At 52.1% G+C, this 16,221-nt stretch overlaps 1 protein-coding gene across 3 annotated transcripts in view; it reads right to left on the bottom strand.

Annotated features, from left to right (window-relative positions):
• Positions 1–16,221, bottom strand: part of UBR4 (ubiquitin protein ligase E3 component n-recognin 4) — a 131,698-nt gene that overhangs the window by 28,085 nt on the left and 87,392 nt on the right. For all 3 annotated transcript variants that reach the window (XM_047869235.1, XM_047869236.1, XM_047869237.1), the window contains 17 exons: positions 15,782–15,867; positions 14,992–15,079; positions 14,535–14,728; positions 12,645–12,884; positions 12,131–12,269; positions 11,507–11,632; positions 11,298–11,426; positions 10,160–10,503; positions 8,549–8,639; positions 8,157–8,241; positions 7,868–7,995; positions 3,821–3,950; positions 3,539–3,696; positions 2,474–2,583; positions 1,635–1,776; positions 1,179–1,260; positions 688–861 (listed from right to left, as the gene is read on the bottom strand). In XM_047869235.1, the coding sequence (XP_047725191.1) occupies positions 688–861; positions 1,179–1,260; positions 1,635–1,776; positions 2,474–2,583; positions 3,539–3,696; positions 3,821–3,950; positions 7,868–7,995; positions 8,157–8,241; positions 8,549–8,639; positions 10,160–10,503; positions 11,298–11,426; positions 11,507–11,632; positions 12,131–12,269; positions 12,645–12,884; positions 14,535–14,728; positions 14,992–15,079; positions 15,782–15,867 (2,446 nt within the window). The remainder of the gene's footprint in view (positions 1–687; positions 862–1,178; positions 1,261–1,634; positions 1,777–2,473; positions 2,584–3,538; positions 3,697–3,820; positions 3,951–7,867; positions 7,996–8,156; positions 8,242–8,548; positions 8,640–10,159; positions 10,504–11,297; positions 11,427–11,506; positions 11,633–12,130; positions 12,270–12,644; positions 12,885–14,534; positions 14,729–14,991; positions 15,080–15,781; positions 15,868–16,221) is intronic.

Below are 16,221 nucleotides of genomic sequence, written 5' to 3'. Positions count from 1 at the left end.
AAAAAAAAAAAAGAATTCCCACAGAAAACCTCCAAAATTTGAGCTCACAGTAAAAAAATCATGAAATACAAAAAGATTTAAGGCAAGAGCTTAGAGCTAAGATTTAAAGAGCTGGAATAACATAGAGCAGAATCAGATCAATACACTTCAAATCTTAGAATTAACAGACACAGAAACGTCTGCTATGTTTGAAAACTTTTAAAAAAGGGGGGGAGCGTGAGTAAAAAAAGAAGAGACTATAAAATCTGTAGAGAAGCACAAGGACTCAACAAATAGATGAAAGAGCTAACTCAGCGAAGAAAAAACAAATGAACTAAACGAAAGAACCAAAGAGATCCTCCAGAATCAGCACAGAGAGATGGTGAGATGGACCCCATGACAGAGAGGCAGAGATGGATGAGAGACTGTGGGTTCCACAAGAATGAGGGAGAGACTGTAGCAAAGTCAACGGAGGAAACGATGGCTGAGAACGTGCCAGAACCAGCGAAAGACACCAATCCGAGAACACGTGACTCCCTTCTGTTCTGTGAACTTAATATAAAAAGTCCGAACGGACTGAGCCCAGCTCTGGAATTGTACAGCTCCAAGCACCAGAACTTCTTCCCCTCTTTCCTTGAGCGTGGAGAGACGCTTGCCACCCCCTCCAGCAGGGACGGAGTCCCGGCTCCAGGCCACAGGCGGTGCTACCTGTGGTCATGTCCTCCAGCATCTCCAGCAGCATGTCCTGGGTCTCATCGATCAGCTTGGTCCTCTGCACCACCAGCTTTCGCAAGCACAGGTACCCATTCAGCACCGTGCCCACCAAGCGACTTTTGAAGTGTCTTTTGATGGACTCCACCTCGACAAAGGAGGAAAGAAGGCCTGTGGGGACAGGAAAAATCTGCTGCAAGAGCTCTGAACGAGCAGGGGAGCAAGGAAGGTCCCTGTCTTCCAAAGGTAATGAGCAACTCCAAAGCAACTTCCAAGCACAGAGCTGGGGCTCAAGGAAGTGAACCGGTCCACAGCAAACAGGAGCTCAGATACGTAAAGCCACCGATGAAGAGAAAACTACGGAGCTGAAATATGCACTGAATCAACACAAGAGGGAAGAGAGTCAACCTCAGCACCCCAAGACCTAAGGGTCCGTCCCCACACTGTGCCCAGGGTGCCTAAAGGAAGGGCCTCTTGGCTGTCTCTACCTGTGAGACTTTTGAGGGCATAGCCCTGTTGCAGGTCAGTGCTCAGGGTGGCCTCCTCCAGGGCCAGCAGGCGGGCAATTTCCTACAAGGACCACAAGCACAGTTAGTGACGGCACCGCTGACGACATCGGCCCCCTCCACCTGTGGCGCCAGGAGCCAGCAACAGCAGCCAGGCGCTCCACAGTTCCCCTTTTACTCCAACGACCCCTCGAGCTGCACTTCTGCCGAACTCCTAAGCAGCCGAGGGCAGATGCAGTGATGTTAAGGGGTGGCTTAAAGACAGAGAAGAGCCGAAATGCCCCCAACGGGTTGCTGCTTCCTCATGCTACAGTCACAAAGATAATACTTTCGACAAATACTTCTTCTCAGCAAAAAAGGAATACCAGAAAGTTTACCCCAGTGGAGGGCCACGAAAGCCAAACGGGGGAAGGGCTCTCCTGGGCGGGGGGCAGGTACCTTGGTGATGAGGTTGCCCACGTAGGGGAGGACACCCCGCGCGGCCAGGTAGACTTTCCAGTGGGCTGAAGTGATGAGCTTCTGGTAGAGAGCCAAGTACTCGGCGGCACACTCGCCCGCTATGCTCAGCTCGTCCAGGTAGCTGGCCCGCGACAAGACAGGGCACCGTGAGGACTCGGCTCCGATGGCTCCAACAGCCCCCTCCGCTCTTCCCACCTTCGTGTCCTCTGCTGCCCTTCGCTCCCCCTTCCTTCCAGAGGCTGAGGGAGGCACCTGAGGAAACCCCAAACTTCCCACTTGGGAACTCCCCCCGCTCAGGGACAGCTCAGCGCACACGACAGGGAATGTGATGCGGTAAACTAGGCCCATTGGGAACAACAAGCGGCAAAACAGAACAGTGCTTCTCCGGACAGCAACTGTGGTTTTGAATGACTCACAGAGAAGGCAAGTGTACCGCAGAGTTTAGTAGCCGATGGCGTGGGCTTTGGAATTACACGGCCTGGATTCAAATCCTGCCTCCGGCAGACACGTTACTCAACCGCATCAAGCCCAGGTTGCAGGGCAGGATCCAAGGAGCTCACACAGGGCCGAGCGTTTATACACTCCTAAGACCTCAACTGACGTCGGTCGCTGCTGCTGCTGCTGCTCTATGACCACCCGCACCACCACCAGCAGCAGCACAACCACCCGGTTTTCTGGTTCTTTTCTGTTCCCGTGCCCCTCTCCGCAGCAGGCGATGGGTACAGAGCCTGGGTGTGCCTGCCGTCATCCTGACCTATAGATTCCCCCAGGAAAACGGGGAAGGCTGACCGCTCTCCCACGCCCCCCTCAAGTGGCACCTGGTGAGGAGGTCCAGGACCTGCTGCTTGCGGCTGGGAATGGTGGCGAGAGCTTCCACGATGGTGCAGGCTGCCTGGCGCGCGGCCTGTGTCGCCGGGGTAAAGAGCACCTGCAGGACACGGGAGAGAAGCCGTGGCTCAGGTGACCGACACAGTGAAGTGGCACCTTCCGGAAGTCCTCCGGGTGCACCTCCGGGGAAAGGGGAGAGGCGAAAACCACACTCAAGGCCAGATGCCGCTGTGGCAGACTGGGAAAGAGGCTGCTCAGCAGCCCCTTCTTCACGGAAGCTTCTCCATCAGGTAACCCGGACAGCACATCTAAAATCACTGAACTGGAGGGGCGCCTGGGTGGCTCGGCCGGTTGAGCGTCTGACTTCGGCCCAGGTCATGACCTTGTTCGTGGGTTCGAGCCCCGCGTCAGGCTCTGTGCTGACAGCTCGGAGCCTGGAGCCTGCTTTGGATTCTCTGTCTCCCTCTCCCTCTGTCCCTCCCCTGCTCATGCTCTCTCCCTGTCTTTCAATAATAAATAAACGTTAAAAAAAAAATTTTTTTTTAAATAAATAAAATAAAACCACTGAACTAGGAAGTAGGCAAGCAAGTCTTTTCCTCAGCACAGATTTCTGTAACTCTGCAACTCTATTTTGGAGATACCTATATGCTCAATACTTACATTTGACCAAGTATTTCTTACTTTATACGTTAACAGACAAATGGATGCCTTTAATTACTTTAATCCTTTACGATGCTAGCTAGAACGAACAGGGAGAGGGCAGCAGGAGATATAGACGATGAAAGGAGAAAAAGGGAGGGGTAGCACTGAGGCTTAGTTCCCATGAGTGGCCAGGGGGGAGTAACAAGCACAGCAGCTTGATGAGAGGCACAGAAAAGTCCTCTCTCAACCAGTCTACCACACGGGTGGCTGCAACCCAGGACCTCCCCCTGCTTCCCGCCTGAAAGGAGGCAAGAGAGCAGAGCAGACATGGGTGGGGGAGGGGGGAGCAGAGAGGCACTGCTTGGTAGCTGGGGCAAGGGGGGTGGGAGGAAGGCCCGGAGGCGGCCACTCACTTGCCGCAGCCAGTTGTTGTGGCCCAGCTTGAGATCCAAGGGCGGGGTCCTCTTCCCCCGACGACTCAGGAACTGCTTCCACCTCCACACGTACTTCTCGGTCAAATAGAGGTGGCGGAGCTCCGACTTGCTGGGGGACTTCCCATTGCCATCTGTCCCTGGCAGGCAGGGGGGTGGAGCGAGGGGTAAGGGAAAGGAAGTAACAGCAAAAGGGGGACCGTAGGGCTGCCGGGACAGGGGTCGGAGGGACTGGCTTCCCCAGGCACGAAGACACAGACACACCTCTGATAGGAAGACACTTCTTCCAGGCTTCATAGGACGCTTTGGGGTCTCTCTTGAGCCACAGTTGAGCCTGGGCGTGGATCTCATTGCAGTACGGCTTAACCGTGGTGAGGGCCTCAACAGGGACATCCTGCAGGGGGAAAGCGGAACAAGGCGGGAGTGTGACAACACACCTGAGCCACGGCTCCAATGCGATGGCTCCAATACGATGGCACCGACGCCCCAGGGGGACGTTCGCGAAGCAAGGTCAGAAGGGTCAACGGTCGTATCATTTCCGCCCAAGCCTATGTTCCTTCAAAGCCATTTGACACAACCTAGCAGCGGCGTCTCCACACTGAGCTTAAGGTCGCCGTTCTGACTGTGCAGGACTAAGAGTAGCTGGCTTCCTACAGACAGTCCTACAGCCACACCCGCCAATTCCTACCCCAAGGCTGATCCAGCTCCCCAAACATCACTCTTTAAGGAGCCACTGGGCAGTCTCCAGAATTTTGGGAGCCATTACCAAGCAGAACTAGCCTGCACAGCCAAGAGCCCCACACACACTCTAAACCAGATGTTCTCAAGCTTTTTGGCCTCAGGACTCCTTCACCCTCTTAAAAAATTATTGAGGACCCGAAACTGTTTTGTATGTATGGCTCTATTTATTGATATTTACAACATTAAAAGTTAAGCATGACAAGGGCGCCTGGGTGGCTCAGTCGGTGGGGCGTCCGACTTCGGTTCAGGTCCTGATCTCGTGGTTCGTGAGTTCGAGCCCCACGTCGGGCTCTGTGCTGACAGCTCAGAACCTGGAGCCTGCTTCCGATTCTGTGTCACCCCCCTCTCTCTGCCCCTCCCCCACTCCCTCCCTCTCTCTCTCTCTCAAAATTAAATAAACATTACCAAAAAAAATTTTTAATAAAAAATTTTAAAAATTAAAAAAAAGAATTTTAAAGTTAAGCATGAGAAATTCTTAAAATACTAACTAATTTCATTTAAAAACAAGAATGAATCCATTACCTATCTACCTAAATGATGTTTTTTGTATTTCCAGAATGAAAATAACCTAAAGGAGCAGCACTGCTTCGTTTTTGAAAATTTGCTTAATGACCGATTTAATACAACAGCTGGACTCTCAGAGCTGCTTCTGTGTTCAAACTGTTGGCGTATGTTGTTGGGGTTGCAGTACGACAAAAGCACCAGCTGCACAGATACGTAGCTGGAAAAAAGAGTATTTTTACAGCCTTTTCACATACTTGCGGGTTGCTTTCTTGGATCTCACTTTCAACAAATGATACATTTTTTTTTTTTAATATTTTTCGGGGGAGTGCAGTAAGTGATAGGTTCTTAAAGACTGGCTGTTATGTGGAATCTGAAATCGACTGATAAACTTTTCATATTCCACCACACTAACCCTCATCTTTACTAAACCACGTGTGATTCTGTAGCACGTGTCGGTCACCTGGAAAATACTGGCTCTCTGAGTTATGTCAGTTCCTCTGGAGTGATGGGTTCACTTCCTTCATTTTTCAAGAAAATGTCTGCTGGGGCACCTGGGTGGCTCAGTCAGTTGAGCGTCCGACTTTGGCTCAGATCATGATCTCGCAGTCTGTGAGTTCGAGCCCCATGTCGGGCTCTGTGCTGACAGCTCAGAGCCTGGAGCCTGCTTCGGATTCTGTGTCTCCCTCTCTCTCTGCCCCTCCCCTGCTCACGCTCTGTCTCTCTCTCAAAAATAAATATTAAAAAAATTTTTTTAATAGACAAGAAAGCAATGTTGGTGAGATGTAGGGGTATGGGTTTGGGGGACAGATTGCATAGGGCTTGAACCCTGCCTCTAGCACTTTTAGCTATGTAACAGATTTCTTAGTCGCTCTGTGCCTCAGTTTCCTCATCTAGAAAATGGGAGAACTCACACCTACCTCTTATTGGGGTTGTGGAGATTAATGGGATCATCAGTGTGAACCTGCCAGTCCCAATACCTGGCTCTATTGAGAAGGTCTAGTTCTCTGGGGCCCAGTCCAGAAGCCATTATGGAGGCTTCCTCCTCCATAAAACAGAGAATAATCATAATACCTACTCCATTGGGTGGCTCTAGTGACCTTTTAAAAATGTTTATTTATTTGGGCGCCTGAGTGGTTCAGTCGGTTGAGTGTCCGACTTCAGCTCAGGTCATGATCTCATGGTCTGTGAGTTCGAGCCCCATGTCGGGCTCTGTGCTGACAGCTCAGAGCCTGGAGCCTGCTTCAGATTCTGTGTCTCCCTCTCTCTACCCCTTTCCCACTCACGCTCTGTCTCTCAAAAATAAGCAAACATTAAAGGAAGGAAGGAAGGAAGGAAGGAAGGAAGGAAGGAAGGAAGGAAGAAAGAAAGAAGAAAATGTCTGCCAACACCCAATTCTGAATAAGCACAGCTGGCCCATCGCACACCCCTCCAAGCACACACATGGCCCCACAAGAGGCAGCGGCTCACATGCACGCACCTGCCCCCAACAGCAAGCGCGGCGGCACTGGGGCGTGTGCAGCAGGAGCACTTCCGGCGCGCTTCCACACGGTCACACCGAGTATTAAGAACACAAGTACCCAAGAAGGGAGATGTACTAACATTAACATGCACCGTTTCATCGAGGACGCCCATGAGTGAGCACGCACTGCCTTTCCCGCTGAGGCCCCGGTGGCCTCGCCACCAGGGACTGTGCACCACCAGCCCCGACATGCACAGACCACAAGGGGCAAGCAGGGCCGGAGGAGAGTTAGGAAACAAATGTTGGCCTCACAGAGTCCCCAGTGGTCCAGGGAACGCTCAGGCACCGGGAGCCTAGTTTTGAGAACTGCTGCTTTCTCTAGGCTGAAACTAAGCACAGCTGCAAACATCGACAATGGGCTCCCGCACTTAGAGAATAAACAACTCTGGAAATTTTTTGCCTCACTCTGGGAAAAATGATGGTCATGTGGGGATGACGTTCCTCTTTAGTCAAGTACTGATTTTATTGGCTGACAATGAGCTCTGAGGGGAAATAAACCTTCGTCAAAGGGAAGGAAGATGGGTACCTCAGTCCTGCCTTTTCCGAGGACTGTCTAGGAAGACCGAGTCAAGGAAAATTTACTAAACTGTTCAATATCCAGCTTCCACCCTAGTGCTTACCACTCAGAAAGCAATCTTCCTGCAGTAATGAAGACTCTTCCCACCAAGGGCCCCATCAGGACGGTGCAGGAATCAAATGGCCCAAGGACCACAGAGAGACAGCCTCAGGCATGGCTGAGAGGAAGAACCGTGGCCCGTGTCTTCCACAAGTTGGTCCAAGCACATCAATCTGGGGCTCAGCTATGGTTATGTTATCTTAGAACAAAAACTTGGCTTTCCTCATTCGCTTAATGACTTACTGAATGGCTAGCGTATGTTAAGTAGCATGCTCTGCACTGGACATAAAAAAAACTACAAAACAGACATCCCTGGATTCGAGGTGCTCACAGCCAGCCCCGCAGAGAGCTGGATCTTCTAAGAGGCAGCTAACAAAGAAAGGGGCATCCTACACAGAGAAGATGACAGACAGCCGCAGCTAACATTTACTAAGGGACTAACTCAAGCCGGTGTTCCGAGCACGTAATTTGTGTTAAGTGACTGATGCCTCCCAACAGTTCAATGTGTTGTATTCCCATTGCAGAGATGGGGAAACCAAGGAGCTGGAGTTAACAACTTGCCCAAAGTCACAAGGCTAGTAAAGAGAAGAGCTGGGATCGGAAACCAAGAAGTCTGCTTCAGAGTCTAGGATTTTCGCCCCTGCACAGCATTGCATGCACAAAGGCACAGGGGTGGAAAAGAACACGTGCCTTCTGGGAGCTGTGAGTCATCTGATGTGACTGGAGAAAGAGCCAGACCTCCAGTAAACCAGCTCGTTCCACGCTTCTGTATTTTCATGTTTACGTGACTCTCGACTTCCCTCTGAGAAACATTCCTTCTCAAAACTCCCAACTCCTGTCTGCTTAACTGAGGCAGAGGAAGCGCTGGTGGCCCGCCGGGGCAGGAAGGGGCTGCCACCCTCCCTCCCCTCCTGGCCTCCCCGCCCGGTACCTTGTTCTTCTTGCTGGTAGGAGCAGGTGGTTTAATCAGCTTCTGCAAGATCCGCAGACACATGAGGGTAATGTTCTCCACAACCACGGGGGTCTTGATGTTCACCGCCATGAGGAAGAGGCTGAGAGCTGGGGGTAGGAGGGACAGGCTGAGCCGCGGTCACCGAGCACCAAGCCCTGGCTCCAGCAGGGCTGCCCGGGGCAGCCCCCGTCCCAGCCCGTCTGTGGCCAGGATGGAGCCCGAAGCCCCACCCCCAAAAAGCCCCAAAGCAGACGCGTCCCCAGCTCACCACAGCGCAGCCGCAGCTCCCAGCAGCCGTCCTCCTTCGAGATGGAGTCTGTCAGCAACAGCATCTCATACTGCAGGCTGCTTGCCTAGAAGGTCAACGGGAGGAGACACGGGTAGAGGAGGGTCTGCAGGCGGGAGCCAGGACTGGGGCTTACGTCCAAACTCTGATCAGGGGACCCGGAACTAAAATGTCTGGTACCCAGTGGCGCCACGAGAGAGACAAAGGAGAGCTGGAGACCCCTGCTCCCCCTCTGGCCAACCACCCATTTCTCTTCTCCCTCTGACGCTGGCTCTGACCTGGGACAGTCACCCCACAGGGACCGGTGGGAAGGAAAGGAAAGGAGCACAGAAGGACAGAGAGGGAGAGGTCAGAGAAGCGGCCGTCCTGCTCACCAGATCAGGATTGGCCCAGTGGCCCTTCAGGGCAGTGGAGACTTTGCCAATGATCAAGTCATTCATTTGCTGGGTGGCTTCTGGATTGTCTCTGAGGAAGCAAAGGCATGGGAGTCCTGTTACCCACCACTGGCCGTGTCCACCTCCCCACCTGAGGAGCTCAGAGAAAAGGCAATTGATGTCCAGGGGCCTAAGAGATCAGCCCCACGAGGAGCCCCGGGTCTGTAACAAAGAGTCCATCACAGCCGCCTGTCCCGCAGGGGTTACTCAGGGGAGCTTAGCACCAGCACCGAGATCGCCTCCGTGTCCACAGCCCAGGCTGCTGAGTCCCCAGGCTCCAGATCCAGGGGCTTCCTGCCAGGATGGGTCACAACACTTTCCTCGTTTTCTCCACGTACCTCTACTTCAGCTCCCACGAGGCACCCATGGTTCCCACCTACGCCCCACTGTAATGATGTCGACGTTAGTCCTAACAACGTAAATTGTACCAGGTCCCTTTCTTGCTTCCTACCCCACTTTCAACAGAACTCAAAGCCCTTACGATAGCCTAGAAGACCCCCCGGGATCTGGCCCCCGGCCACCTCTGGTTCTCCTTCCCCTGCGCCCTTCTTTACTCCACCTGCAGGATCCCTGGCACACCCCGCCACAGCAGAGACATCTGCGTGGCTCGTCCCCTTACTCCACACGCGTCTCCTCAATCATCACCCCTCAACAGACCTACCCTAGCCACCTTCTTCCACGCGGCAATTCCTGCCACAGCCGGGGCGCCACTGCGGCTTGACCTCCCCTCACAACTGGAATTTCCTGATGCTATACTGTACAAGTATGCTTCTGCAGTTCCCCCACCTAGACTGAGGGCTACGTGAGGGCAGCATTTCCCACTGCACACCCAGAGTCCCAAACAGTGCCTGGCATTCAAAGACACTCAAAGTACACCTGCTAAGTGGGTGAATAAATGATACAGCAAGAAATGGTTATCCATCACCTAACACGTTCTGGAACCCATGCCACACACTCCATAGATAAACCACATGCAGCTCTGGTAACTCTTATCGTCGCAAGGTAGGCACTCAACAAACAGGAGTCACCGCCCACGTGAATTATTTCATTCCGTCCTCGCCACAAGCCTTCAAGATATTTACTCATCAGCATTTTTCAGACGAGGAAAACCTTGGCTCAAAGACGTTAGGTAAGCTGTCCGAGGCACAGAGCATCAGACACCGCATAATAAGCTCTCGTCACCAGGCTCCACTGCTCCACTGGCCTCCTCCATGGGAGTCTGGAGTCCAAATGCCCAGGCTCCCTTCTCCTCCCTCACCAGAACGCAGACACTCGTTTCCCCAGGGAACCTCACTGGAACCGACAACGTACAAGCCAAATATTCTATTTACAAGCTAACCTGGTCTCAAATGCTCGCAGAATTCGCTCACCAAGACCCTGGGCATCTCCCCCTCTTCCTCCCTCACAAGTTAGCCAGCCTGTCCAGCAGCAACAAGCACCACACTTTGCACCCCTAAGCTCCCAGCTTCGCTACTACCAGAGGCCACCAACACCCCTCCCCCCCACCACATTAGGAGTTACCGGGCCCACGATCACGCTGCAGGTTCTGACCGAGTTAGCAGGCACATGAGCTGGCGGACCTCCTCCCGCATGGCCGCAGAGCCTCGGCGAAGATTGTAATCAAAGAGCTCCCGGATAAGGCCCTGGGAGACGAGGATGTGCCTCAGGGCCGGATTGGTGGCCAGGGCCCGGAGCAGCGTGATACAATGTTCTGTGACGGCCGAGGCGCAGCCGTAGCACTTGGTGGAGGATGTGTGGCCACAGCCCAGGACGGATAAGGCGCGGTACTGGCTGGCAGTGAAGGTGGGCTGCACGGAGGTTCGGGACGATTTGGTGGCTGCTTCCCTCTGCTGCAGGTCGTATTCCAACAACTCTTTGCGCGAAGCAAAGACTTTCTAAGAGAAAAAAGATGAAAAGAAATAAAACAGCAATAAATAAGGAAGAAGAGAAAGTTAACTGGGAATTAGTTTTGGTTTGAAAAAACATTTCACGTGCATGATCCAATTTAACCTTTCTGATGACCCTACCAATTAGATACTTTATCCTCATTTTACAGAGAAGGAAGCTGAAGCTTGGGAGGGTTAGCTTGTCCAAGGCAAGTGGCAGAGTCAGAACTCAGCCCCTGAACACGGCACAGGTCCTTAACTCCCACATGAATGCTGTCTCATAAAGAACAAACACGAAGATCAGAGATGTCGGCCCATATAGCAGAGACAACTCTGGATGGGCCAGGAACCGGCTTGTCTGCGTGCGGCCAGCCTCCCATTCCACGGACATTAGGTTGGTAACATTCCATCATTTGCACGGCCCACCCTAGCTGACTGGAGTCGGTGTGCCCTGCCCTACCGGCCTGCACACGTAGCCCTTCAGAAAAGGGGGGAACAGAATCTTGACAGCTGGTTTTTTAAAACTAGCAACCCCTCTACCAAAAGATGGGTTCTAAATGGGCCAAGGAAAGCACATCTAATAATGTCACTCTCAATCGTCTGGAATAAACTCAGGTCTCTGCCAAGCACCAGAAACCACAACGGAGAGAGGCTGAATGGTGCGGCCACTCGGGACCCTGCCTTTTCAGATCGGGCAAGGGCAATACAAGACTCAAAGTGCCGGAGGGCGACAGCAGGAATGCTCTGAAAACCTCACTGGTAATGCTCCACGAAACACTCCAGAGGGACTCCCGCTTCTCTACCTGGATGATTTTGGAGAGCTCGTCGAAAGAGTTCTTGCAGTCGCCACAGTACTCCTGGGCCAGCTGCAGGATGTACCGATTGACACTGGCAGAGGTAGAACTGATGCCCCCGGCCGTCCCCGAGTCATCCTGCAACCCAAGAGGCAAGTGGTCAGTCTTCTGCTTCTGCCCCGGAGCCCTCTCCAAATGCCCCTCTAGCTCGGGGTTACCTGCGGCTTCTCGGGGGCTGCCTCGTTCACTTTGCAGAGCAGGTTCTCCAGCTGTGGCCGATGTCCCATCAGCTGGTGATAGACTCGGTCAGCTTTGTCCAGAAGCGTATTGATGTTGGAAACAGCCTAGCAGGAAAAGACAGGGGCGGGTGTGAAGGCTTTTCCTTAACTAATCCCAATTGCTAACCGTTTTCTGAAACATTTCCTACAGGTCAGGTGCTGTTTCATGCACTCGTTATTTCCATTCCTCCTAACAATCCAGAACCAGCCCCTGGACGCACTGCCACTGAGACAAGGCCAACAGCTGCAGTATGAAGGCGTCTGTGGAACAAACGCAAGGCACTCGTCCGACTTCTTTCTGCTTTTCCAAATCTGAAGCTGCTTGTCTGCTGGGACACTCTAGTTCACTACCAACCGACACTTCCCAGAAGTCACACGTAAACGACGTGTTCCAACGAACTGCACGCCTGTATCTGCTGCCACCCTAAAGCCGGGCCCCGCAGACAGTGCCTGAGCGGAGGAAGATTAGGGCCAGAAGGAAAAGCCCGCTGCCCTCCGCCAGCCCTGCTGCCCAAAGCTCAGAGCAAAGCCACTGCCTTGAGTCGAGGGCGGATGCAGCCTCACCTTCTTCCGGTCTTCTTCATTCTCGATGGGATCTACCGCACAGCAGGGCTTGGCATAGAGCATGAAGTCGAAGCGAGCGTATTTGCAGAAACCACAGGCATTGCAGAGGAAGGGATCCTTTTCGTCGTAGTTGATGGACCTGAAGAACCAAGGCGTTCGGGTCAGGGGGCAGGAGAGGTTCAGTGGCAGGGGGTGGGGGGTGACCGTGAGATGGACGGCGCCACCCGCGTACCCTGGAACCGTGCAGGGATGACGACAGCTGAGGGTGACTTACACAACCAGGTGACAAGAAAGGAAGACCTGCAACCAGACCCAGGGACCCCCGCTCCCCGCCTACCACAGGACAGGCGCGCGCACACCTACACGCGCACCACTCTTCCATCCCTGGACTCCACACGCCCACAGTCCCCTAATTATCACGAGGGCACCAGACACTGGAACCCTGCCCACACTGAGGCTCTTACAGGGAAATACAAGGAACGTACACGGCTCTGGCCCGGCGACACTCCCTCACCTGCATTTGTGACACTGGTAGACGTTCTCTCCACAGTTGCCGCAGACCCCCGGGTTGGCAGGGACCGAGGCGCTGCAGCGCGGACACTGCAGCGTCTCTGTGGAGGCTTGGTAGTTTTCATAGAAGTCCGCAAACTCGATCATCAGGTTGGAGGCCACGATGGGCAAGGGCAGGTCAATCTTCACCTCTGTCTGCCCGGGGGTCAGTTGAACCTTCTTGGCTTTGTGCCAGCGAGCCGGCCTACGAGAGATGGTGTCAGACAGAGGGGCAGGGGGCCTGAGAGCCGCCTGTTTACCCCTCAGAGATGGTCTGAGGAGACAAAGAGTAAGGCTGTCCCCATGTATTCTTCTAAGGCAGTGGTTACTCTAAGAAAAGGTGATCTGGCGGATAATAGCAACCAAATATAAAGAAAATCTTCCCACTGGTCTTTATAAAAAAGGATGTTAACACTCAAGTGCTTTAAGATGTTACACAGAATGACTTCAGAACCTAGAAAAACAACGAAGCATGCATCAGGGAGAGAGACTACTCTAAAACTATTCCACACTAAAGCCTAAGATCCCAAGAGGTACCATGAACTATGTGCCATGTGCCAAGCAGAGGGGGGAAAAAAAAAAAAAGGCACGTAGTAATTTAGGGTAATCACATTAACTACAGGTACCATTTATTAAGCACTTCCTACGTGCTAGGCTCCATTCTCGGCAGTCTACATACACTAAACCAAACTACACAACTGCTCCCACACCAGAAAGACAGACAGCAGAGCTGGGGTGCGAGCCCACGGTCTCATCGCGGGTTCTGAGCGCGTCACCGGCAGCTGCACGGACTCTACGCAACAGGAAATGAAACCCACCTCCTCCAGAAGGGGAGCGGGTCATCCGCATTAGCAGCTTTCACCTGCGCGTGACCAATGTGAATTGCTCTCCAAAGGAAGAAAACTTCCTGTCGGCCAAGCTCCCCGTGGCCGTTCGCTGATGTGGTCCAGCCTAGCTTTGTTCTGCCCCTTAGAATAATACCAATACTTCCATTCCGTGCAGAACAGCCCTGCAAGTCTTCCTACTTAAAGCAGCACCTCCCCATGTCCTCTGCCCAACAGGCATGCCAGAGATTTCAACAGATCTGTCTCTGTGGGTCAACACTGTAACCCCCACCGGTGCCTTCTTTGGCCCACATATGACGTGCCCCGATTCAGACACCAGGACACATGAGCTGGAAAGATCCAACATAGGCAGATACAAAAGGAAGGTGTGGGGCGCCTGGGTGGCTCAGTCAGTTGAGCGTCCGACTTCGGCTCAGGTTATGATCTCACGGTTCGTGACTTTCACCCCCACGTTGGGCTCTGTGCTGACAGCTCAGGGCCTGGAGCCTGCTTCCGATTCTGTGTCTCCCTCTCTCTGCTCCCTCCCTGCTCACACTCTGTCTCTCTCTCACAGATAAATAAAGATTTAGAAAAAAAAAAAAGGAAGGTGCGACATATCAATATAAGGCCTGCGTACTAGAGAAACTTCTTAAGGAATACTGCCTCTCTGTGAGCAAGCAAACATCATCTTAATCCAAGAAACGACAAGTATTTCCCAGTATGGGTTTTAACCCCAGAACTGCCCTGATTAACACGGGTAGAAGCCTGCAGTCCCCTCACTCAGCTTGCTCTCTCAGAGGGCAGACTGCTCAATTGCTCCCTCAGACCCCAAGGGTTCCACCGGACAGGCCAAAGAACCTTTGTCAACATTAGGAAACGGTGTTTCACTTTTGTCCCCAGCCCTGACTGAAGTGGAAAGAGAACATACCAGGCCTCTAGGGGATGTGCTGCTTCACCCCATTCCAGCAATCAAAACCAACAGCTGGTGTTAAGCCTTACACGGCCCCTCCCCAAGCCTGAAGAGCCCATACTTGTTTTTCAACTCCACGATGGCCTGCACAGTCCGGTTGTTGTAATACAGGTTGACAGTCCGCACCATCTTTGTCCGTTTCAGATCCCCAATTTTCACCGTCACTTTGCTGATGGTGTGGCTGCCAATGAGCTTCACGACTTGCTGGGTGGTGGTGTACCGCGTGTCCACTTTGATGGAAGACAGCTTGATATACTAAACACAGGAGGACACAAAACAGTGTATCGGTTCAAGGCCACCGGCTCATCCTGCCTTCTTCAAAACTGATCACTGTAACCCACTCTTCAACCACAGATGACACTTCTATCTGAGGTGGTAAGCGTGGCAGGTAAGCATTCATACCACTGGTGACCAACCGTCGGGAGAGGAACACCTATGTGGCAACAATCAATCTCTGAACGAGAAAACCCACTGGCCCTGCAAGCCTCACCACTGCCCACGTTAAAGACGGCACTTACACAAAACGGCACCTCTGGATTATTACACACCAGGCAGGGATCGCTCTCCAGGTAATAGCCATCAAATTCCACTAAGCCAGACAAGGTGCTAAGGAAGAAACCAGTCTCAGCATAAGGAAATTTTCATTTTAGAAAGCACCAAGCTTCACAAAGAAGCCATGAACGCGCCACGGCGACATTCCCTAAGGCGAGCCCCACCCTAGTAAGAACACAGGGAAACGCAAGAAATCCCAACAGGACTTAGATATCACAGGAAGGACATGTCAACCAATCAGCCCTAGATGTTTCCTACTTCTGAGCCATCCTGAGGTCAGAGGAATCCTAAAAAGCTACATTAATATTTGACTCAAAGCAGAGTCACAATTAAATTGACCAAAAATCATTGAGTTGTATATTTTAAAATAGGTGAATTTCGTGGTATAGAAAGTATATCTCAATGAAGTTTAGAAGAAAAGAGAACAGTCGTTATTAAAACCAGGGAAATAATAGCTGTTAGTTTAACTGATACTCTTTCAAAAGTTGTTTTAACCTAGCCATTTTCTGTACACTCATCTGATTTAGACTCAGACCCTCGAAGTAGGAAACATTCTCAAATTACTGCTTCCCAAAATCTAATCGAGCAGTTACATTTTGAGTGCCCTGGGTGTGCAAGGCTCCAGCTACGAGGAAGGATTCGAAGACCAACTAGATAGAGGCGTACTGATTCTTATGTAGGAGCTAACCAATGTGGAGATGGCAACTGGGCCTGATTGAGGGAGCTTCAGTTAGGGAGAAGGCAGAATGGGCCCACCTGTAAATGTTGGAGTTGGGGTGGTTGGTAAGAATATGGTTTTGAGTCCGCAGAATCTCCACAGCCTTCTGGGAATATTCCTTTAACTGAAACAGAAGTTAATAAAAGACCAGAGTTAAAGGCCAAGGGAAAGTCTTCCTGGAAAAGACTTCTGTCTCCTGCTATCTAGTTGACATCGCCCAAGAAATACCAGGCTTTTCAGCCCCAGTGCAGAATCACACAAGGCTGGGCCTAATTCCTAGTCATTTAAAGGATTCTGTCTTCTCTACAAGTTTCCACAGACTTAGGGACAGTCACCTTTTCAGACCCTGTGGACAAAGACCATTTTTATTCCCATGGAGAAGTCACGAAATGGTTATCTGACTGCAGAGACACTTTTAGGGATGCCATCAGGGCAGCCAGGAAAACGAGGGGGATACCTTCTTTCCTAAAACAACTTT

This window comes from Prionailurus viverrinus, chromosome C1, assembly GCF_022837055.1.
Source record: "Prionailurus viverrinus isolate Anna chromosome C1, UM_Priviv_1.0, whole genome shotgun sequence".
Classification (NCBI taxonomy): domain Eukaryota; kingdom Metazoa; phylum Chordata; class Mammalia; order Carnivora; family Felidae; genus Prionailurus; species Prionailurus viverrinus.
The sequence above is the reverse complement of the archived record's forward strand: the minus strand, read 5'-3'. Positions and strand labels throughout refer to the sequence as shown.